This window comes from Dermacentor variabilis, chromosome 9 (assembly GCF_050947875.1).
Source record: "Dermacentor variabilis isolate Ectoservices chromosome 9, ASM5094787v1, whole genome shotgun sequence".
In the NCBI taxonomy this organism is placed as follows: domain Eukaryota; kingdom Metazoa; phylum Arthropoda; class Arachnida; order Ixodida; family Ixodidae; genus Dermacentor; species Dermacentor variabilis.
The window spans coordinates 104,638,294-104,663,571 of NC_134576.1; the positions used below are offsets into that span (position 1 = coordinate 104,638,294).

The 25,278-nt window shown below is 45.3% G+C and overlaps 1 protein-coding gene across 1 annotated transcript in view; it reads right to left on the minus strand.

Annotated features, from left to right (window-relative positions):
• The window catches only part of Pxn (Peroxidasin), a 55,188-nt gene extending 30,869 nt beyond the window's left edge, over positions 1-24,319 (minus strand). The window contains exons 1-13 of the mRNA XM_075668898.1: positions 24,108-24,319; positions 21,272-21,343; positions 20,730-20,801; positions 15,761-15,832; positions 12,523-12,594; positions 12,334-12,405; positions 11,130-11,293; positions 10,258-10,375; positions 8,918-9,108; positions 7,073-7,351; positions 6,114-6,230; positions 3,000-3,164; positions 1,467-1,733 (exon numbers count right to left, since the gene is read on the minus strand). Coding sequence (XP_075525013.1) covers positions 1,467-1,733; positions 3,000-3,164; positions 6,114-6,230; positions 7,073-7,351; positions 8,918-9,108; positions 10,258-10,375; positions 11,130-11,293; positions 12,334-12,405; positions 12,523-12,594; positions 15,761-15,832; positions 20,730-20,801; positions 21,272-21,343; positions 24,108-24,295 — 1,849 coding nt within the window. The 5' untranslated portion in view covers positions 24,296-24,319. The remainder of the gene's footprint in view (positions 1-1,466; positions 1,734-2,999; positions 3,165-6,113; positions 6,231-7,072; positions 7,352-8,917; positions 9,109-10,257; positions 10,376-11,129; positions 11,294-12,333; positions 12,406-12,522; positions 12,595-15,760; positions 15,833-20,729; positions 20,802-21,271; positions 21,344-24,107) is intronic.
• Between the last annotated feature and the right edge of the window lie 959 nt (positions 24,320-25,278).

The window sequence follows — 25,278 nt, forward strand, 5'->3', positions numbered from 1 at the left end:
ATTCATGCATGTGCTTGCTCTTTTACCCTCATAACGCAATTATTTTTGTTTTTGTTCTTTTTCTTAGCTTAGGGATTGGGTACTGAATATTTTCTGTGGCCAACTTACGTATTATACGGCTGATAAAAATGAAGAAAGACCTAAAATAATCGTTACATAAATGCGAGAGGCATTGCCATGGGAAAAAAAAGTTAAGGTTGCTGTTTTTAGTGCAATATCAAGAATGTGCACGAAATGGTGGAGAAATATTACAAGGACTAGCTGTTAAGCATGCACTCAATAGAGCTTGTACGAAAATAACTAGTTCGTGCATTATTCCTCCTCCTCCATCGTTTCTCTAGAAGAGTGAACGGCTGGGCTAGTTGGCTATCCAACATAATTAACTAGTTTTGAGCCAAGACAACGCACACAAGAAAGGAAACAACACGAGCGCTTCTGTTGTCTCCTTTCTTGTGTGTGTGGTCTTGGCGCAAAAGTAGTTTATTATGTCCATCCGTATGATTAAACCTTGAAAGCAGGGACCGAAAAAAAGAAAATATCAACGAGGTCTAGCGATGGTGCCTACAGTTTGGTCGGCGTTCTGCGTCCACATCATATTTGTGACACTCTGGTTTCCCCGGAAGTTCTTCAACATGCACTCAGTCCTCTGCAGACCATAGTTAGCGGCAACCTTAAACAGTAACAGGTAGTATGCACAATGTGTCGCCATAATCGTAGGAGGCTGCCGAGGCTAGGGCTGTAGGGTGTTCGTTACGTGCTATGACGGCCACTTTCACCGTGCGACTCATAAAGGCTAGTCGTGCACGTTAAAACTAACAAGAACTGAAATTTGCAATTCCCTCGGGCGTTGAGGGTATAAATTAACGAAATTGAAAGTGAAAACGCAAGAAAGACGACCACAGGACAGAAAAAAAATACAAGCGCGCTTGTCATTTCGTTTGTTCTTTATTCGCGTTTCTTGCGCTATTAAGGCAATCGGCTTAAGCTAAAGCTGTGGAAAGCTGTCGCAGCTAAGACTCCTAAATATCGCTCGCAAAATTTTACACAATTTTACTAAGGCAGTGTACGATGTTCCTGCTAGCATCTTCATGAAAAATAAGAAACAGTATATACCAGGGCACACAGGTGTACGTTTATCTATAGGTCAATTACTCACGAAGAGACCCTGATTGCACGCGCTGTTATTAGGTCCTCGCTTCTGCTCGCAATCCCCGTTAGTTCATTGCTACTAGAGGATGGGCGCAAAGTAACACACACAGATGAAGGGAAGCCGTCTGTCCTGTCTACTTCGTCTGCATACCCGTGTTGCTTTGCGTCCCTCTTCAAACAGTTACGTTTCACCAACTATAGACCAACAAGAACTATGCTCCTTCGGTTGCGAGTTCCAAGGCTCGTTGACCGCACACTTATGTTGCGATGTCCTTGTGTGCAATTTCCCTCGTGGCTCCCTTAGTACAAGCACGTACCCCGGACGAGTATATAGAAGGGCGCCGCAGCTCGTCCCATCTCGTTTTCGGCGACGCACTCGTAGCGGCCTTCGTCCCGTGGTTCCAGGCGCACCACGCGAAGACCGTCCGGTCCCGCGCTGAATCGCCCTCCCAGAGGCAGCGGCACGCCGTCCTTGCGCCACGACAGGGTCGGCGCCGGATGACCCTCCGCCATGCAGAGCACCTCGACGCTGGAGCCCGGGTCGGCCTCGGTGTTGACCGGCGCGCTTACGAAATGTGGGGACGCTGTGTGCGAGTGAGGCAGAGCGTAAGAAAAAAGATATAGGAAGGAAACTTGGCAGATGTGGTTGTTGAGCATAATGTTGTGGCAAATCCACCTACATTCCCATACAAAGGGGCTCTTAATTATCTTTCAGTAGATGAGCAGTGTCTGGATGTGAGGTAGCATTTTGGTATTTTTCGCTTGAGTGATATCACTCAGTATGAATTGACGGACGCCTGTAGGAGTGAGCCATACATTTGCGCTGCGGTGGTGTTGCGCGTTGGTTTGCCATCATTCGATACAAGCGCTACGGGACAGAGACGCGAGGCGAAGGCGGCACAACAAGGCGCTCCAACCTGCGATCAGCGCCGTGTTATGTCGCCTACGTCTCGTGTCCTTGTTCTCTGGTGCTTGGAATCGAATAATGCATTTTATCAGTGATGACGAACTTTAGACTTGTCCTACGTAATATGGCAAAGCATTCATTACGCTTCAAACTAGTGGTTCCAAAAGTTCTCAGGTGTAGACCTCTTTTTTTTTTCTTTGCTTGCATTTTGACGTGACGAAACGTGTGCTAAAACCGTTACACCCCAACGAAAATACGCGCTGCAATGGAATCACGCACAAGAAAGGTGTGTGCAAAGTATATCACATTGACATTGTTTTCATACCGTAACCAAGATTTGTTTATAATTGCTGAAATGCTCTCTTTTGAGATTTCAGCAATTGCGTTAAGTACGTGCAATCACAAACGAAAGTTTAACAAAGCAAGAGACGACTCGCAATAAGCAATGACACAACATATGTAGCGAAATCAAAGAAATAGATACAAGTAATATTAGTCTGAACGTCATCACCCTTACTATTGCTTTATTTATTCCCCCCAGCATTCGAATACCTTTACCTTAAAGGCGATAGTAAGACCTGAACCACATCGGTACCAATATTTCACGTCGGTGGGGATTGCGTACACTGTAAAGCAAATGGCGGATGCAACGTCAAGTATGAACATCATGCACATTCTGTGCAGCCATTCGCGCTGCTAAGTGAACAAGCACTGCATCCTGCTCTTCATGTATTCGCGAAACACTGTAAACCGATTTGCACCGTTGAAGGGTCTTTAAGTGTGCAAATCGGTCTATAACTCGAGCCTTACACTTGAGAAGGTGTAAGAGTGTGAGTTATACACAGATGACCCTTCTGGGTGTAACTCGTTCTACAGTGTATTTCCGTGCAAGTTGAAGCAAAGCTTCGCATTTCGGAAACCACTTCCCCTGTTACGCACTCACTTTTTGAGTGGACAGAGAGATCCGCGTGAGCTTCGGAGTATCCAACGGCGTTCTCGGCATGGCACGTATACACTCCTTGGGCCTGCCTGGCCACACTCTGAAGCCGGAGCACCTTGCCGCTATGCAACACTTTCACGCTTTCCCCATCTGGCGTTATCCGTTGACCTGAGAGATCGAAAACGCATCGTATACATCATACATTGGTCTTACGTATACGCCTTGGCCATCTCCGGAAGGAAACATCCATCTTGACAAACACGTAGCTACTTTTGCATAAGCAACCCTGTTATTGATAATACAGTGCCCAAGTTGTAGCGTCATTAAGTGCTTCTAGGATATCTGGTGAAAACTGGTAAACATGGTTGTTTACGGTGTGTTTACAGATACGCATGCGTTTACCCTTGCCAGAACAGCACTCGTTAATGTTTCTTAGTTTGCGGTGTTGAAATTAAATTCTGGAATTTTAGGTACCAAACCCACAATATAATTATGAGACACAGCAGTGGCAAACTCAGGAATAATCTGAATTTTAGGGTTTTTTTACCTTGCACCCAATGCACTGTACACGGGTGTTTTAGTACTTCGCCCCATTGAAATGGCTCTGCCGTGGCAAGGATTTGATCCCGTGATCGGGAGCTTAGCAACACAACGCCAAATCCCCTACGCCACCATGGCGGGTCCGTGCGGAATCGTTCGCGCTGCTTTCTAAGATGCACATCTACCAACTAGCCCAGTTTTCACTGCTACTGAAATTTGTGGAGTGTAGGGAGAGGTTCAGCCACACGGCAGCAGAGTAAAAGAACTTGCGACGTGTGCGAGTTAAATTGAACGTGTCGGGTCAGCATTTATTCACGCGGTAACGAGCAAAATTTTGATATGAGGCAGACTGGAATGACAACATGGACTGTTAGTTTGAAATTACAAGACTACCGTATTGAAAATACCCCGTACAGACGAAGTGTCATGACTATTCTTGCGCCGTCAACGCCCGATGACAATGTGAAGAGAGAGAGAGGGAGGGGTGAAATTGTGAAGATAGGTACATTTGAACAGCAACAACAATCTAAGCGTCTTACAAAACAGCTCGATAGAAATCACGTGTGATTCAACGCAAGAAATCATATTAAATGCTCACGTTATTGAGTAGAGCTCTAATGGGTTTGTTTTACAATTGCAAAACTAGCGATTAATATGAGTGACAAGAACGCAAAATATCTAGGTCTGTGTGAGCCCGTGACCAACGATTCATAGTAAATCGACGAATAAAATCGACACTGTGTTTCTTCAAATACATATCCATCTGGCTGTCTACTGTTCCTGCTAATTGTCCGACTTGAAATTGTATGACAGGGCCCCGTGGATCCTGTTGCCTCGTATTCATGGCCCTCTCCAGCGAGAAAAGTGCCAGACTGCTTGAAAGCGAAGCTGTCTTTGCGCACCGTCCCGGATTTTGTTGACCGTGGCTGCTGACCGTGGCTTGACCGTGCTGCTGCTGGCTAGTCTTATAGCTTAAAGAAAGAAATTGAATTTCGTGCCGGTGTGGAGGGGGGGGGGGGCTTGAGAGGGTCGAGCCTAGGTCCTAGAGCACTTCAGCCCGACGCTCTTACCATTAGGCCACAATCGCACGTAGACTTCTATTATCTTAATGCCAACTATAGCTCTTTGAAATGATCGCCGCGTGGTGTCGCATCGCGCAGCAGGGGTGCGCGACAGCACAAGCGCGCACGCAAGTTTCCTTTACGCCAAAGACACAGGAATGAAATGAGCAAGTTTATAGCACTTGATAAATAGCTTCACGGAAGCTTCGCATCACATAGATTCCGAGGTGTGCATTGGACATGCATAATTTTGGGCTGAGCTAGCATTAAGCTGGAAATTTTAATAATCGATAAAGGACCACGCTGCTAAGAAATATACTCGTGTATAGGAGCGGGTGATTGACATCCTAACCAAAACTTTTTCACCAGCAAGTGATAGCCGGATCTGGGTCGGAGCAGCTTTAAGGGAGTTTCGCGTCATTATTCTCTCGCAATAATAATAATAATAATGGCAGTTTCACCCGCAGGGCGATGCACTGACTGCGATAGAAAGGTTTAGCGTTTCCCTTGAACTTCTCGGAGGGTGTTCTGATCATACGCGGGCAGGACTAACGCGGACGTGATATACGTGGTGCGCCATAATTTCTGGTACACTTGAGAACGCGTACCAGGCCGTGTAGGCCTGTAATGACGTCAAACCAGTGCCACTAAGATTACATCACCCTCAGGTTTGAGCTCCGATATTGTTTTGCAATTTTAATATTTCATAGTCTGACCAGGTTCAAGGTAAAGTGCATTTGCTGTGAATGCCTATTTTGTCTGCTTCCATTCTCAAAATTCTGGGGACTGACTTAGTAAGAAGCGTAAGACCTCGTATGAGAGACTTATGTGATTGAGTAGTGTATCAATATAACCCGCATATCTTGTATGGACAATCACATGACATCTATATACCTAAATATATGGGGAGCCCCACGGCGACGCCAACGGCGAGAATTGATTGGAAAAAGTTCGTATAATTGTTACGGCAATAAAGAGTATTCAAGCCATGCGAAAATACTCGCTGAAATATCCTGCGCATTATGCTGCTTCGCCTTATACAGATGGCGATTGAACCATGGTAGATGCTTTGCGTGTTTGACAAAGCAAGTATAATTTGAAACAGCACTGCCTGCGCGAAACAATAAGGTACACGCGTGTGTGTTCGTTGCGTCTTGCGGCATACATTATGCTACTCACGCGAGGTTTCAACCTCAAACAGCTAAGCGACGCACGTCCCATGCCACTGCATACATAAACTCTCTCTCTTTAACTGCCCCACTCTCTCTTTAACAAGTGGGTGTGCCGTGGTTGGTCTCCATAGCCTGGGTTCGATATTCGTATGAGCAGAGCTGCTGACGAAGCTATGTAGTATGTTTATTACCACGACAATTGATAGCGACTGGCACTATATCGTAGTTTTACACTACAATGCACACAGAGAGAGGCGCAGAGATACTCTGTCTTGATAAGAGAACCAACATTGAGAGAAAAAAAATGATGCAGCATGAAGTATATCACCACGTCGAGGCCATACCATCCTTGTACCACGAGAGTTCCGGGGCTGGGGATCCCGCGCCGCTGCAGATGAACTCCACGTTCTCTCCTTCCAGGACATCTTGCTCGCGTGGCTTTTCCAAGAAGTATGGAACCTCTGCGAAGAGAGCGTTTCGCTCTAAACTTGTCAATTTCTTTCTGGACGCGGGCATAGCGCCGTTGAATATTCTCGATACGTAAGAGAAAACAAAACACACTTCGTGTGTACGGAAAACTGCACAGCGACATATTTGCCAAATTTTACTCGTGCTCCCTGCAAAGAACTCTGAGCGTTCTTTACTGCCCAAGCTATTATAAACAGCTATCATAACGAACTGCGTCAACACGTGAAATGGGCTGAATTTGCTTGTCGAAGTACTGAAAGCTTTTCGGAATTAATGAGCGACACCGTGGCTTGCGCATGCATTGATGAACTATAGCCATCTGAAGAACATGAAAAACTGGGTTCGAGTGGTATTCATGTTTAGTGTCAGTGTGCTGTCGACTTACATTTATGTCCTTCGGTTTTGTTCTTTCAGGAGAATAGAACAGAATGCGCATGAAATTGAGTACTGTGTGAATGACGCTGGTTCTACTCGTGCTCCCTGCAAAGAAATGTGAGCGTTCTTCACAGCCCAGGCTATTCTAAACACCCGTCATAATGAACTGCCTATCATAATGACCTGCGCTGCAATTGCTTGTCGAAGTACTGAAAACTTCTTCGAACTCCTGAGTGACACCATGGCTCGTGCATGCATTGATGACCTATAGTCATCTGAAGAACATGAAAAACTCGGTTCGAGTAGTATTAACGCTTAGTATTAGCGTGCGGTCGACTTGCATTTATGTCCGTTTGTTTTCTTCTTTCAGTAGAATAGAACAGAATGCATGCAAAATTGAGTACTGGGTGACGAACGCTTCAACAAGGATTGGGCAATGAAGGACCACTTTCCCACTTACGCTGCACGTCCAGCCTAATGGTGGCGCTGTCCTCGCCGAGTGGCGAGGCAGCCTTGCAGTGGTACGAGCCGGCGTCGCTGGGGTCAGTGGCCGAGATGAGTAGCATGCCGGCCGAGAGTGAGACGTGGTAGCGGGCGTGTTGCAGCAGGGGCACGCCGTCGCGCTTCCAGGTCACCAGAGGCGTGGGCCTGCCCGTGGCAGGACAGCGCAATGTCACGCTGCGGCCGGCCATGACTGCAACGTCCGAGGGCGTGCCCACTATCCGCGGCTTGTCGTAATCTGTGCGACACGGGCGGGGAAATAGATGATATCCTTTCTTGTTCTATTTGCTTCGTAATCGAAATTTTTCAAATCCGAAGGAGAAGTGTGTGTACTCTCTTATGACTTGAAGCAAAAAATACTTTTTCTCTGCCAGACTTTGTAACGAAGCGTAAATATATTTATTGTTTAAGTTCAGCAATCGAGGAACAAGAGATGTCTGTGGAGCCAAATTTTGTCTGCCTAGTCGATGCGTTCACACCAGCAACACATCGCGCTCCACACATACTGATCATATCATGTCTCCATCTTTATGTCTAGCTCAACCTTCTTTTTTTGTGAGTGAATGCTATCACAACTTGTTCTTTTTTGCGTGGATCAAATCGGGCCTTTCAGGCCTACATTACCAATCTGTCTCAATACCTGAATTTGGACTTGGCAATATTGTTCCTGTTTTTTTTTTTCAGCTTTACTGTAGTTATAAGCTACGAAAATGGGTCGAGCCTGTGTATTCGTGAGTCTGTTTGTCGCACTTCAGCTGAAGCATACAGCGCGGTAACGTTAAAGAAAAGGTGTCTTTAATTCGTTTACTTCGCCATTCAGTTAACTGCGTCACATGTAACGACGAAAACTGTAGTGTGACGATGTAAGCACGACGACGACGGTGGCTTGATGACAACGGCACAACTACGACGGTTGTGACAGTGGCGCGAGGTGCTGCTTCACGTTTGTCTTCGTGGCACAGCGATGTCTCGCCGTCGCTGATCCGTCGACGGCGTCGTCATGCTGTCGGGGCCGCCATGTTCATGTTCGTGATCGTATAGTCGTCGTCGCCTTACCGTCATCATCACCGTTGTCGCGTTTCCAAATGTGCGCACACTGTACACTCCTTCCGATTGCTGTGCGGCGTCTTTGCGTTATTTGGGACTTAGCGTTATTTGGGAAACAGGATTCTTTCGAGTGATACGGCAGACCTGCCTTGCAGTAGTATCCTGAGATCCTCTGCAAGTTCCCTACTGAGTCTCGAAATGTATCAAGGTTCTGGATTTTAAGGCTGTTCGCCGTAATAGAGGTAATGTTACTGATTGGCTCATTGTGCTGGCTTTTTACTGTTCCGCAAAGAAGCACAATGCTATGGAATCAGAAGCCCGCAGGCATACGCCGCTGTTTTTTTAGCTCGCATTGGTAAACTCTGTTTGACGTTTCCTTAGGGAGATATGTTCCCTCTTTTGCATAATCAGATAAATTAGTTGTTCGGCGGCCACATGGCATCGTTTTGCTTGAGTCACGCACGTTTTGATAGTTTTGGCTTGCGCGCTGTTATCTGGCTTTCCAGCTATGTTTATGACTTCAAGAAGCAAGGTGGTGTGTTGCTTCGGTGTTCCAAGAAAACGTTCGTTTTTTTTTTTTTTGCTTAGCAGTACGGCAATGATTTTCACGTTAAGTAACTGAGTGAAGCGGGGACTGTTATTCTGCATGCATTTGTTTTAATGCAGAATATGTACTTTAGCGCAAATATTTACGACAGGCTACGTTCGCTTATGTAAAAAAAAAAAGAAATGGAAATCCTCTATACCCCTCATTTACCTTGTCTATCCACGTAGTTTTCGAAATTTCCTATGACGTGCAGCTGCACCTTTCTCGAGGTCACTGCTCCAGCCGCGTTTTCCGCTCTGCACTGGTAGGCGCCTTCGTGACCTTCCTGTGCCGAGCGGATGACCAGCGTGCCGTCTTCAAGAATATCGAATCCACTCCTGTCTCCGGAGTACACGTCCAAGCTAGAATGGAAGCAGAAGCCAATGGCTTAGCTCTTGTTGGAAGTCACAGCGTGTAATTCCTAGAGTGATTGAGCGGGTTGCTAGCAAAGACGCGTCATTTCCAATATCATAAATAACGACATTGTGACAACTAGAATTAGGTGATCTGCTTATGCAGAGGTGTATGACCGCCGCTCACAGTTAGTCTAGAACACGTACTTGATTAGGCTGGTTATTACGCATCGCTATACTGAATAGCAATAAATAAACAGTGCCTTGAAATTATTTACAGCAATGGACTTCGATATGGGAGTAATCTGACCCATACACAAATGTTACTGCAAGGAAAATGGAGACTCGTGGTTTTTCAAACATTCATGCGCGGCCAGATAGTACATATGCTGAATTTAATAGGTTTATATTATTTTATGTCTACTCATTCTCCCAGCTTAAGGTTTCATCTATTCTTTAAAAGAAACAAAAAAAGCAAGTAAGATAATCGCATCTTGGGCACACAACAGACTACGGCCATCTCACTAATATTATTCAATCATTTCCAAAGTTTGAAGGCACGTGAACAAACGGAGAAACGAAATGAGATCTTTTGTCCAGTTTAGAACGGTCGATAAGATAAAGCAACCTCCTAGATCCATTCAGCTCGTGTCACCTTAAAAAAACTACAAAAAAAAACACTCTTCTCTATGACGAAAAGAAGCTACATAAGATTAGTCTTGTCATCAGTAGCTGGTTCCTGAGTAAGAATGAGCTAAACACGCAAATATATATGTCTTTCATCAAATAACAAATATAGGCCAGGAAGCAGTTTTTTTTTTAACCTGACAGCCGCGCACCGCGTATAAGTTTCTACTGAGGGGATAGAAACAGCCCCAAGGGCTACATCTTATGGAACTGTCGAGGTTAGCGACAAAAAAAAAAAGATAAAAAAGAAAGAAATGAGGCGCGTTGTATGCCCCGACAAGACGAATAACAGCGACTGTCAAGCCATTAGCTTGTTCCCAGCGTATGTCAGCATACATGTCTGAAAAAAAGTTTGTTAGGGGGCTCGCATTTCGAACGCATACATCGTCGATCCGTCTCGAGTTCATAAAGAACGATCGCAGATTGCGAAATTCGGCATGCACTAGCACCACGTGGTGCGTCACACTGTACCCGTTCTGGGTCCAGTAGACGTTAGGTCGGGGTTGGCCCAATGCCTTGCACGTCAGGTTGATGGATTCGCCGAGCTCCACGTCTTGGGGCTGCGGCTCTTGTACAATCCGCGGCCTCTCTAAGAGAAGGAATAAAAGTGAAGGTCGTTTAGAGTTTTCAAAGTCGCCAAAAGTAGACGGAAATACAAAGCGCGGGCATTCATCATGACGAAAAAGATGCTTGCAAGAGGCAGTCATTCTCGATGCAGCAGACAAAAGGCTATGACGGCTGATTTTGTTGTACAAACGTAGGATTAGAAAAAGAAAAAAGTCAGTTTCTGTGTCTCCTCCTACGCTTTCCTGAAATGAGGAGACTGCCCACCAAGGGCGAAGAACACTTTGCTTGCTCGAAAAATAAAAGTTGACTCTTTCTCTCTCTCTCTCTGTATCTTCTCGAAATAAGAAGATAATGCTATGCACCGCTTCGCGGCATGCTACCAGGTCATCAGGGATCAAAGATGCCCCCTTAGCTTAGTGCTAAGTTGTTCTCTTTAAACTATAGGCTTCAAGTTCCGGGCTCTAAGAAGTTCAAATTTTTTTCTGCAAAGCTCCGCAAAACCAATAAAACTATGCATTGACAACCGTGGGGGCTATGGTGGTCAAGCGGTTCACAAAGATTCGTCTGGCCACGGGTAACCCAGTAGTTTGTATTGTTGCCGTCATTTTATCCAAACGTGAATGGATGATAAGGTAACTGCAATCGCTGCTGTCGTTGAGTCCGGCGCAAATTTCTCAGTATCATAGACAAGGCTTAATGAAAAGAGTAGAGGCTTAACACGGCACTCCGGGGGTACTTAGATAATGAGAGACAAATGTGACCATGGGTACACTCACCGCAGGCAAAGTCGCCGCTGTCCAGTGACGTCAGTGGTCTGCCACGAAGAGACTCTGGCTGGGAGCACAGTCCACTGGCCTGCGTGATGGTCTGCTTCTCTCGAAGCATTTGAGTGAACCAAACGAGGCCACAGTCGCACAACAGGGGGTTGCCATCCAGGCGCCTGCGGAAGGGCATAGTGCAGTTTCTCGGGCGAGTAAATCATAAGGCTCAACAAAGACATCTCTACGAATGATCGCGTTTGCCCGCGCCACTGATGTTGCAAAAAAAAAAAAAAACCGCCAAACCCCACATTTGTACAAATTAGGTCCGCGTACCAGCGTGTAGGGATAGAGTGAATGTTAAACCGTCATAGTATAGCTCAGGTTTCCATCTTGCTACAATTACTAACCTCTACGGTGTCATGATGAAGTAGTGAACTGGCTCACACAAACACGCACATTATTTCACTCGCAGTTTAAGCATGTCATACTGCCACGTAGGAGCATGGATGACTAAGGACTTTGTCGCCACGCATACGCCTTAAAAGACACCTATAGGTTTACACGTTCGCCTAAAGAAGAAATAAAGAACCACGAATTGTCTAACGGAGTTGTGAACTCAATGTTTTTGTTAGCGCGAGTGTCGCTATACAGTCCATGAAGCAGTCCTGTCTTTTCTGCTTCTGCGGGTGTTAGGTTTATATAAAGCCGCCTTCCACATAAGAAAGCTTATAGTTCATAAACAGCCCCATCCCGCATTCGCAACTTTCGTCCAATAGTCGTGCTCGAGCGCGTTATATTAAAGAATTGATCGTCGTCATCATATTTATGTCCACTACAGGACCAAGGATTCTCCCACTGATGTGTTCAAGTAATTTTGTTTTGGGCCCGCGGGCACTATTTTCAGCCTTCGAATTCCCCAATTGTATCCCACCATTCTCTGCCGCCCTCGTCTACGCTTCCCTTTGGTTGGCACCTACTCTATCACTTTATTAGACCATCGGTTGTCCGACCTGTACCATTACACCTTGTTGTTAACTGAACACATGTCCTGCCGAAATTCATTAATGCTTGAATGGAAACAATCATTGGATTCAAACATTAACTATTTCCAACTAGTCCAGCTACCCATCCTGTGCGTGAACATCTCCACATTCGCTTTAATCGCGCCAAAAAAGCATCTGGAAGAAGAACGCCACGCAGAGTCACACGTCGTTCTCACAGGCGCCTGAGTTGCCTGAGGTTCTGCAGGGCTCCCTTCTGCACCGTGTGTATGCGGTTGTCGTTGAGGTGCCTGCAAAGAAAGAGCGGGCCGACTTTGAGAATCGCACGCACAGCTCGCACTATGCGCGGATGCTGTGGGTCTTATCTCCGTCGCGCGAACGCGCAAACGCGGTAGCAAGCTGCTCACAGCCTCTCCAAAGACAGCAGAATCCGAAACGGCGCCTCCGCGATCTCCCCGAGCTCGTTCTCGTGCAACGACCTGCGCAAGAGTCATTCGCGGATGGCAGTCGTGAGCGTGTAGTTCCAGGTTGGCGTACTCTGGGGTCGCCACCTGCTGAACAGAGAAATTATACTGCCGGATTTGTTATACATATGCAAAAGAAAGACGTGTTAAATATTGAACTTAGCATGATAAAGCTACCCTGGTTGCGAACAATTACCAAGCTTTATTACACACAGTATAGGCTCCCGCTAAGACGAACCCGGTTAAGTGGGATTTTCGCGTATGAGCAGCAGTATGTGAATCGTTGATTGGTTTCCTGTAGACCAAATGCAATAAAAGAGGAAAAAGTTCCTCTGTACACGAACTGCCAGTTCGGTTAAGCCGAGCTTCTGCGGCCGCCATTGACGCCTGTTACTTTGCTTACAGACAGGCTCAGACTGGCAGACTTAGTGGAAGAGACCTTGATTTACTAGATACGATATGAAAATGGTCTTTCCGTGGGCACAAACAGCTACACCAGCATTAATCGAAGACGAGGCAACTTGCAGGGCTGACACCCGCTGCAGAAACAACAATCAAGAAGATTCTCGAGCTACCTATCAGGGTGATAATTAAAGCGTGGGAACATCCACGAAAAAAAAAAGAAAGAAAAGAAACTATGATGTTAATGCGTTAGGCGTCACTGAATACATTGGTGCATTTCTTTTGTTGTTTTTTCTTTAATAGACGTGATGTGGTTGAAGGATTTTCGAGCAAACCATAAGTGAAATGTCAACCGTTGCGAGATCGTGCAAGTTTGGAGAGCGCTGGCTTGCAAGAATTGCAGAATGCTTTATAGCTAAGGGTGCAGTACGCCACACTTTGCCTCATGCAAGTCTATGTTAACGTTTGTCTCTTGGTTTTAATGCTGCTTATTACTTTTTTATGTTTTTTCGTCAGTACTTAGGCGGACTGGAACAGTAAATTTTCATTTTTCGTGGATCCCTTCTGTTAGGAACATTTATACAAATTTCTAAGACGAAAGCATTTTTACGCTTTCTTCGAGCCTTCACCGTAACTGGAGCGTAGTACGGTTGTATACTGCCTCCTCTCGCGCATGCGCATTCTCGCACCCATGTGCGTGCGTGTGTGCTTGTGTGTAGTCGTACATGCTACGAACATGCACTGTGCTAAACGTAGCCTCTAGGTGCAAAATCGTTATATTCAGTGTATGAATGTCCAAGTTTATAAACATAGCGGGTGGGGCCGGTGGTAAGGCTGTGCTAACTGGAATAGCTGTTTGTACAAGACTCGAGGCCAACTCCCATAGGCTATTCTAAGCAGGCTATCGGAACGAAATGTTTTTTTTTGTTCTGGTTTTAGTTTCGTTCCACTGAAAAACGTTCCGCCCCGGTTCTGCTCCGGAACGAAAAGAAAAAAACATGGTCCGTAACGGTTCATAACCAATTTGGTTCACATGCAAAAAAATTTCGAAGTAAGTAATGGTGAATGTATAGTATTTATGTTTCTCAGTAAGTGAAGTAGGAATTCTGAGATCATGTTCAGTGCCTTGAGTCAGGGCACTGAGCACCGTCTCAGAAGCAGCACGTCATCGAGTGTACTCGCCGAAATGCGTGACCGCCGTTTGGGTGAGACGAACTTAAACGAACATAAACGAACGATAAAACTTCGGTTACGAAGCGTTGTAACCGTAGGAAACGAAACGGTAAGCTCTATAAATACTATAAATAAATAAATACTATAATACTATAAGCTCTCCTGCGCGCAAGCCTCTGGGTTTTGCTACGATGCCCATCTGCATGCTAGTGCACCGAGTGATAGGCTTATATTAGCGCTCGACCGGCGATCGCTGGCACTAACCCTGCCTGAAATATGCGGGCTAATTAATTCTGACGTTGCCTGACGTCGATAGTTTCGGATTGCCTACTTTCCCCTTGAACCGAAAACCTATCAAAATATTTCGATTTCGCTCCGAAACTAAACAATAAGTAACGCTTCGGTTACGTTTTCGTTCGGGGCAAGTATATAATTATTATTTTTGTTCTTGGTTTATGGTTTTGGTTTTCGTTCCGTTCCGACGCACTCATTCTAACACACGTAAAATGCCGAGATGCTCTCGTTAGACAACGCTGGACCGATTTGAACGAAAGTTGCTGCATTTGAAGTTCAGTCCCTGCGAACTACTGGAAACAAAACTTGGATTGATAACGTCGAGGTTTTCTTACATAGATTGCTGAAAATTGGAAAGTTTAAAAAAGAAATTAACCAGAAAGCTTACAAATTAACTCTGAACTAAAACCAGGTGTCACCATTATGTAAACTGAATCCGCTAAAGCATCTCAAGCGGACGAATTTTGTATATGTGCTGGCAAACTGTGCGTAATTGGTGCAATGTTTACGACGCTGTTGCAGAATTCGATCTCACCATTTAGTGGTGTACTTCAGAGTGGGATATAATGAGCCAATAGATTGCGTTCCAGATGTACTACCAGGTGCAATTTACAGAATTGCGATATCAATTATTACAGCTAAATTGCAAAGCAGTCAACATATTACCTAACTTTCTTGATATTTTGCAATTTTCGAGAGCTTTATTGTCAAAATTGACGACAAAAATTGAAAATCCACTTCCTACAGTTCCTACATCCTAACTTCTTTTAAATGCAACAGACGTCCTCAAACGAAGCAGAGTTCTTGCAGAGGAAAAAGAAAAAGCAAGGATTTCTACATTCTTGTGTTTAGACAGACGCGACCGAGCTTTCACTCAGTACTGCGTAGAAATTAAAGGGGTTAGAGACTGATTTGTATAGTGATCTTTCCGTTCTGCTAACGATAGAAGTTTAGCTGCAGCCGTGCCTATGTACACACACACACACACACAAACACACACACACACACACACACACACACACACACACACACACACACACACACACACACACACACACACACACACACACACACACACACACACACACACACACATATATATATATATATATATATATATATATATATATATCGCATATATATATATATATATATATATATATATATATATATATATATATATATATATATATATAATATATACGCGATGATGTGCATTGCTGCTACAGGGCTGTTTTCTTTATTCCCTCGTCGTTTAGGGAATCTTATTCTACGAGCACTGATGTAGAAGCACAAAGTCGGGGCCACTTACAATTGTTCCAGCTGGTGCAGTCCTGAAAATGCGTCATCTTCCAGGTGTTTGATATTGTTCTTGGACAGAAATCTGAAAGAATAATGATGTGAGAAATAAATTTGCAAATCAAGAGCAGTACGTTTCAGCCGTGTTTCCTGACCCAAGAGAAATGCTAATGCGAACGAGAGCCAACTGCATGAAATAAGAAAAGAAGTAAAAAATAAGTAAATCAAAACAAGCTAACTGAAAAAAAAAGAACAATATCCCACGCATGAATATATAATAAGAAAAATAACATTGCCGTACTTTAATTACAAGTGCCAATGCCATTTCCTTCTACTCCGCCGAATCTGACGCTACATCCCTGGTACTTGCGACCAATGAAGTGTATGAAGCTTTGCATTAGGAAATCGGAATAAATTAGTTCGTTTTCTCCCCTTGTCACGTTATCAACGTTAAAACGTTGTCCTTTTACAAAACTATTCAGAACAGCATGAGGCCGCGGGTTCCATTCCCGGCCTGGCGGCCCGAATTTGGTAAAGACAAAACGAGAAAAAATAAATAAGATAACCGTTCTTCTACTTGGATTTCGTTGCCCGCTGAAGAACCTTTGGTGGTCATAATTGAACCGGAGCCCTCTACTATGACGTGCCTACTAATTCACTGCGCGCTATTTAGAAGCTACATCTCATAATTTAATTAGAACGGAAGGTAATGTGTAGTAAGTTGAGCGGCAGACAATGAACCATTCTTGATGTTGTGTCTGTGTTCTTCCTCCTGTCCGCGTTTTTAGCGCTGTTTTTCTACCGTGGATGCATACCAGCGGGCTCGGCTCGCCTCCAGACGCTTTCAAGTTACCTGTTGTTTGAAGACACCTTATAGTGTTAGCGCCATCTGCATCGCGCTGTGGGTACTCCGCGCTACAACGGTCGTGGAATTGTCGCATAGGGGTCGCCACCGCAACAAACGACCGGTGGATGCACAGCGCTCGCTTTCCTGTTTGTCTTCAGCATGTGGCGATACATTGTGGCGCCCTCCACAAACACTGTGGAGAGCTATCCGAGGCCTCTGTGACTCCCACTGGGCGCACTGAACAAGAAGGAATAAAATATATGTCGCAGTCCTGTTGGTTCACATGGCTTCCGAGATCCGAAGGCGCCGCGCAATCTCACGAACCATGGGCCTCCCAAGCTTTTTGTCGTCGGGACGAGATGGCAGGAGCAATAGAGGCGGAGAAACGAAGTGCCGCGACTTTTAAAAGCTAACACACACACACACACGCACACGCACACGCGTACACGCGCACACACACGCACACGCACACACGCACACACGCACACGCGCACACACACACACACACACACACACACACACACACACACACACACACACACACACACACACACACACACACACACACACGCACACGCATACACGCGCACACACACGCACACGCACACACGCACACACACACACACACACACACACACACACACACACACACACACACACACGCACACGCACACGCGTACACGCGCACACACACGCACACGCGCACGCGCGCACACACACACACACACACACACACACACACACACACACACACACACACACACACACACACACACACACACACACACACACACACACACACACTCACAGACACTCACACACACACACACACACACACACCTATTGGTTATTTTTTCTTTTCTTGAAACTAGTAACGTCATGCTCTGAACATTTACTCTGCCCAGCTGCTTCATGCACAAGTAGAAATTACGGCCCACCCTGAAACTTCGGTGTATGTAACATCATTTGTTTAAGTTTGTAGAAGCCCTAGCCTTCTTGTCAGTGGCGCTAGGCGGCCGTAAGGCACCCGAAAGCTCGCTGGACCACCTTTTTCCTTCCTCTACTTAAGGTCTGCGCCTAGACTCCTCCAACGGTGTTCTGACTATACGCGGGTCCGACTAACGCGGACGCTAAATATGCGGGTGCGCCGAATTTCTGGCACCCGTAAAAGATTTAACACGCCGCGTAGGGACTGTAATGACTTCGCACAGACTCCACTACGCTGTCCGCAAAGAGCCGCGGTAGTAAAATTACATCACTTTCAGGTTTGAACACTGATATATCGTTTTCAAAGTTTATTATATAATACCCTGAGCAGATTTTCGACAGTGAAGGCCACGCGCTGTGAATGACGTGTTTAATGACTTTTGCCTGTGGGCAGCCACTCTGAAAACCCCATGACTAATTTAGTCCAGAACGTAAGATCGTATTTGAACTACCTGGTGGTAGAATAGCATGTCATTTATATACAGCATATACCGAGTGCACCAACACATTGCTTAGACATACCTGAATATGTGCAGAGCTGCATGGCAGCGCCCAAGAAAACAGCAAAAATTCGTCTAAAGTGCACAAATCATTGCTATCGAACTAATACTATAACTGCCTTGGTGTGTATGCAAACTCTCTAGCAAGCCTAAGGTCCCTCGATAAAAATGTTATTTGTTTTAGCTACACCCGGCAATAACTTTCCGTGGCAGCGGAGCCGAACCTACGGAGCCGAAGCACATTTTCTTTTTTTTTTACGGCGCAGTAGTACGCGTATTAAGCAAATGGAAGTTACATAGCGTAAAACAAACCATACAAATTAAAATTTTTTTTTACTTTCTTTTCTCGAAGTTTTATTCGATCACAAATAAAAAAAGCTTGCTTAATGAAAGTGGTTAACCCTTTCTCGCTGTTCCTAGCTTTTGGCTTTTTCTGCTGTCCATGTCCGGCTTTCCTGGTCCTGTCAACCGCCAGCAAAACGTCGGCGCTGCTTGGCGTAGTAATACAAGCGCCGAAGCTCCGCACGTGTGAGCGCGTGCGCGTAACTTTGTGCTGCCACGGAAAGTTGCCCTCAGATTTAGCAGAGCTATACTAGTGCCGCCCTCCAACGATGTTCTGCGCATCTGCTTGCGGCATCCGAGATGGTAAGTGAGGCGCGGGTCAGCAATCCCGGGGGTCAAAGAGAGCACCTCTTTAGTTGCCTTTTACTACGCACAGAAGGCACGGAGAGCTTAAGCAAGCTAAAGTTACGGTATAGGCTGCCTTTGGGAAGCCTGCATAGTAACTCTACGTTACTGTGTAGGTAACCACAATATAGCAACGTTCAGTGTAGTTACCTCTAGTTACTGTATAGGCTCCCAATACAGAGCCTATACAGTAATTCTAAAGCAAGCTGGGGGAGAGAAGCCTGTCATGAAACGTTTACACAGACTTAAGTTGTTTTACACCCTTAAGGGCGTTTTCTTGTGGCACTGGTAACACCCTTACCGTTAGTGTCTCACAAAGATTTATAGATGCCGAAAACGGAGCTTTAACTAGACTTGCTATAACAAAAGACGTAGTTGAAGCTACGTAATCATTCTGACCGCCTAGGCGCACAGAAATATCCGGCAAGAGAATTTCACCGGGAAAGAAACTCTCCTGTCGGATCTGTGCGCCCAAGGCTGTCATAGTGGTTCCATAGTTTTCAGCTGTGTCTTTCGTCATCGCACATTTAGTTATAGCTCCTTTGTCGTCCTCTATAAATTTTTGCAAAGCCTTTGCTGTAAGGCTGTTACCAGTGCGGTAAGAAAACACCCTTAGGGGTATAAACGTTTTTACAGTGATAAAGCCTCATAGGGGAGCTGAGACGTGCAAGTTATATTTGGAATCTGCACTTGTGGATCACTAACAGCTTACGAAAAATTGAAATTTGAATTGAATTTACGAAATCTGAAAAAAGAAAACATGCACACAAGCAGTAGACACAAAATGCCACTGAAATCCGCGGCTTGGCGAGAGAGTGTGCCTCTTCATACGGCAGCAATGGTGTACAAACACTTGTTACAAACCTAACTACTTTTACAGGTTTTAATAGAGAATGAAATCACAACAAACACAAGCATTTTACAAAGCAAGAGGGTTCTCTAAGATTAACATACAAATACTTCATAATTGGCGTAATGCAATCTCGCCACACATTTCTTGACAACAGTGGGGCATTTACAGACTTATCGGCAAAACTATTGAGCAACGCTGGAAGGCTGTACGGGAAGGACTTTTCATTGAATATTTAGCACTGGTGTTATCGCAGGTTGGTATAACGGTAAATATCAGGGCGACGCGTCTTGTACTGCGGGAAAGTTTCCCTTAAATGCAAATTCCAACCTTAAACTGAAGTGCTCTTCTTTTGTTGCACAATTGAGCAGTATGGTTTCAGCAAACGATGGTTACGAAAATGCACAGCCCGAAGCGGTACAAAACCCTCCCGGCTGCACCTTGTAAATCGTTCAGGTGGAGAGCATTGCAGGTCACTCTAAAGATTTGGTAGATGACTCCCAATAGTACGACTTTGTGATGGTCTTTGTGTTTCTTGGGGACGCTCACAGGAATGCTGTACCAAAGCGCTCCAGCCATGCAAAAGCACTTCCAGGAGAGAAATAAAAGGGAAATAGCCCAGTCAAGGGAACGGAGTGCTCTTCGTCACGTAGGCACGAACGAAATGGACTGGTGTTAGACAAAATGTCAGGACATTGTTCGGACAATGGGAGAATCTATGAAAACATAATCGGGAATGTTAAAGTATTGGGAACGTTGTCCACTTTAGCTGCTGCGTCTACAGCGGCTCCCAGTGCATATACTGCCGCCTTACGCTGCACAAGAGTCGACGCAACTCCTTATCTATTGAGCACTGTATTACTGGCGGCGTATGTTGTCATATAAAATGCAGCGTAAGTCCCCTTGTTTGCGAGATTGCATTTATTATGCCGTTCAATTGGGTGTGATGTTCGGCGCACTTATTGAAGGACGCATGCCGTTATGCCATGAGTCACTAGTCGGTGGCATGGCGCTGTGTAGGTATATATATATATACACATATATATATATATATATATATATAGTAGTCCAACTAAATTGCTAACGCTATGAAATCATGATCGATACTCACAAATGTCTCAGACTCCTGAGTCCCTCGAAGGCCTGGTCTTCAATAATTTGCAACTGGTTGTTGTCCAGCAGCCTGTACATGAATAAGTCTGATGGTAGATTTTCATTGCTTCGAATGAACGCGCACGCACAGTACGACGCAGAAAAACAAAAAAACAATGTCTTCCGCGGTTCTTGACTCTATAAAACGTTGTTTAATATCAGAAGGCGCTCTAATAGAGCATTGATTTGTCATTACAGCCGACATTTCAGTAGCGGACGTTGCTCCTCTTCCTGTCGCGAAAAACAGCTACGTTGGTGGCGCCCCCACTGCAATACCACGTTGCTACACTTCTGGGTTTCGTGTCCCAATGTTGCTCATTAATGTTTATTACCATCACATTTACACTTCTTGTGCGTTTCTTGCAACTGTGCACATAACTTTTGTGAGAGAGCTGGAATTCAAGGTGGGGGCGCCTTTAGTCGCCACCAGGCCGTTTGTTCGCCGTTGCTAGGCGCCATTGATACTTTCAGAGATGAGGTATGTGCTGCCGGTATACTTACAGTGCGTCTAATTGGTGAAGGTCTTGAAATGCATTCGCCGGTATGCGTCGTATGTTGTTGAAGCGCAGGTCGCTTGATTGTTCAAGTCACGTACAGTTATGAAAAAGAACGAGATAAAAAACAATGAGCACCAAAATTATTTCCTGAATATCAACTATAACCAATGCGCGTGAACACTTTACGGGGGTACATTGTATCGTTGCCACATACCTTAGGCCGTGGATTTCTGTCACTAAGATAGTATACTTAACACAGAAACTTGCTCTTTTGCTCCCCATTCCCCTCCCCACGTGTAAGGTACCAAACTGGACTCAGTCTGGTTAACCTCCCTGCCTTTCCTTCTTCCCTTCTCTCTCTCTCAATCTCTTGCTGAACGGTATATTGTCCGTATCATTCTCCATCGTCCCTTCGTCAATTGAAGGTACACTTTTCTACTTGTGGTTTGTGTTCTTTGAAAAATATGCGCCGCATCTTTGGTTCTAGTTTATCAAACAATCAATAAATCTGTCAATAAACACTGATTTCCCATTTAACAATTGCGCAGGATTAGGAAATAGCCGCAAGGAGACGGCTCCAAAAACTCTTGACCCCCTGACAAGATCTCTAAACACTGACATGTACCTTAGAGAAAGAACAGCGCTTCAAGACGGGACACTATAGGGAGGAACCACACACAAATTCCCTAGTGACCCGTTTTGAAGCGCAGTTCTTTCTATAATAATGAACCAACTTGCCTGTCTGTCAGTCCTTGCAAAACATGTACCTGACGAGCGTCTAGTTCGCCTCCCTGCCTTTCCTCTCATATGCTTTTCTCTTTCACTCTCTCTCTTTGTCTTTGAGACAACACACACACACATATATATGTATATATATATATATATATATATATATATATATATATATATATATATATATATATATATATATACCAATCCTGCTACGTGTCTAGCTGAAACACATCTGAAATCGAAACCACCACTATCCACCTAACGAACAATTTCTCCTTATGAAGAAACCTCCCGGAAGAGAGCGCTGGGAATAGAAAGCCGTGTGCTATGTAACCAACTGTGAACTTGTGATGAAAGCCCTGGCTGTCCCCTGTTTTGTGCTGGCGTTGGTGACTCACTCATGAGAGACAAACGGCCCTTGAAACTTTGGCAGCTGCCGTCGTACATTGGATGCTCGGGGCGATTATTTCCACTGCGACGGCTCTCGAAGGCGACCAGATTACGTAAGGGTGGCCGCTGCTGAACTGCGAAGCTTCTCGTTGCCATCAGTCGACATGTTACTTCCAAGGCCTTAGATTATTTATCCGAGGTCCTTCTTTTGCCTTTATATAACTGAACGATAATGCGCGCCGCGCTTCCTGGTCTGGCAGTTTCGATGTCAAGGATTCGCCGCCTTGATCATGGAAAGCTGTACACAAGGTCTTGGACAAGTGTGATATTATCGCCGCATAAACGCGATTCTTGTAAAGGCTCTTCCAGAGAGCCGTAATTTATTCGCGCAAGAAAATAGAGAGTTAAGCCAAGTACGAGGTTGCGATATACTGCAGGCTGTCTAGAAATTGTGGCACAAATCTTCTTGCACTAAGATATTTAGGTGCTTTCATTCGGAATATCGGGATGTGGAACATACTGATTAAGTTCGAAATAACAAAGTGGTATCGAGAACGCCTCTCATGGTCGCATAAGCCTATCTGAAATAATTTCAGTGTGATACAAAGCTATTCCCTGCAGGCAGTAATTTCAGTGTAGACAAAAGTGTAGCGCTCCGTCTTTCCAGTTGTAGCTTCTTATCGATCGGCGCATGCAACACAGCTTCGGCAGAGATCTTGTCCCGAGTGATTCAGAGCACTCGGATCAGCGCGTGTAACTCGATGGTTCCGCTCGTACCGACCTTATCTGTGACGCAATGTTCTCCTGACAGACTAGCGGCTGTATCAGCGCGCGCCGAAAGTAAACTAAGTGCCCAGCTCAGTTTGCTCGCTTTCAGCTGAGCGCCTCTGCGGTCATGGTCGTTGGTTATATCTCAGCGAAAGCTCGTTTTGTCCTAGGCAGTGGAAGGTCCCAGGGATGCGACCGAAGGTCCGCCGACATTTCACAAAGCAAACTTACTGTAGCTCACAAACCTTAACATATGTATAGTGAGTCTACAAAATCGAGATCACAATGAACGATGGGAGGTTACAGTTGAAGAAATTTAGTAGCCGGTTAAAGGTTAGCTCAAAATGACCTTATAGAAACACAGAGATTACTTCTGCCCTAGCAAATACAAATCAAGTTTATTCCTTCTTATTTGCCGACTTAGTTATTGTTTCTTTTGCGATTTAGCGGCTAGTTAACTTCCGGTACTGGGGGCAGTGGTTAGGTTTAGTTAGGTTATGTTAGTTTAGCCGGCTAGGTTTTTATAGGTGACCATCACATCATCAGGTTGCCTATTAGACAGCTGCCAATGTAAGTAGGTCCAATTAGACGTTCAAGAATCGCAAGTGACCTAACTTCTTCTCGAGGTTTTAAGAGAAAAATGCTCGTCAATTATTTATGTTTATGCAAGGATTGGAAGGCTCCTAAAGAGAATATTTGGTCGGAAAGAAAAGCGCAGAAAACAAGACTGGTGCGATTGGGCTTAGCATAGTCGAAATAAGTACTCTCGTGCTATCAGGTTTTTTCTACAGTGCGACTCCGTCAAAGTGCACTTTGCCGCAGAAGGCGTTCGAAAAAAAAAAAGAAAGAGTCGCGTTTGACTAATCCATCACGACTCTCTTCGTGATGCCATATAGAAACTTACGTCGCTCGATGCTTTCTTTCAAGCGACATTGTATAGGGAAACTCACAGGACCGTCGTGTTCTCTGGAACCCGTGGAACGCGGTCGAAATTGAGGAACATGCAGCGAATGGTGGTTCCAACGCAGAGGCATCCTTGTGGACAGGGCGTGGGCGGCGCAGGCGCAAGAATGCCCACAAAGCTGGCTACAAACACAAGTTGCAGTAGCGACCACGCCGGAGGCATCTTGCCATGCATGTGTCGGCTGTGCTTGGTCTTCGAGTGCAGCGTTACCGTGGTCTGTTAAGCTGCCTCAGTGGAGAAAATCGGGCCGTCGTTGTTCGGCAATCAGCAGGTCCATGGGACCGGCGTCAGCATACGCGATACTGTTTGCAGCGCCATCTACCTGTGAGAAGAGAAACCTCACCTAAACAACGTGTTCGAATGGCGTTCACCGAAGTTGACTGGAGATAGGTTCGACAGATAAGAAAGACAGAGCTGAATGTGCTTCAACATTCGTGTTATAATGTAGAGCTTAACCACACTGTAACCCGCCGAATTTAACCTACAATAAGCGTGTTCGTTTCAACTTCGAAATTTCGCTATTGAAGCGTCAACGAAGGGATCAAGAATGTTTGAGGTCTAATAAAAGCTGCGCCCTGTTTGTGTCCGAAAGACTCAAAAGCTCTAAGGGAAGCAACAGTATTAGACGCTGAAATCATCCATGCTAACCTGGAGTGTCTTGCCATGGATAAGATTGGCATGTGGCATGCCCTTATATCTCAGCTTCAATTATGTAGAGCACCTTGGTAATTTCTATAACAGAATAACTTCAGGTACGTGGTTCTCCACACAGATAGCTAAAACCTCACCGTAATGGACACACTTGTGGGTAGGGCTTAGCAAATGCTCAGATTCCTCATATTTGAACTCGTAGGTCTCGGCTAGCATAACCCTACGTGCCGCTCTGCTGATCAACCATCCTTGAACTTCAGTCGCGGGGGCCGCTTAATATATCTGTCTGCTCCGTTGGGGCTTGGGGAGGGCTTCGAGATGTAGTGTGTGTGTGGTAAAAAATAATGGAAAAGAGACGCGCACGACTCACGCCAGAAAAGTTTCTGCCTGGCAGAATTTATCATCTATGGGGCCTTCTGGACAGACCGGAATAACGACAACAGTTAACTTCTCAGTGTCCGCACCGTGAAATGGCGCTGAGATCAGTTGTTGGCGCCAGAAGGCTC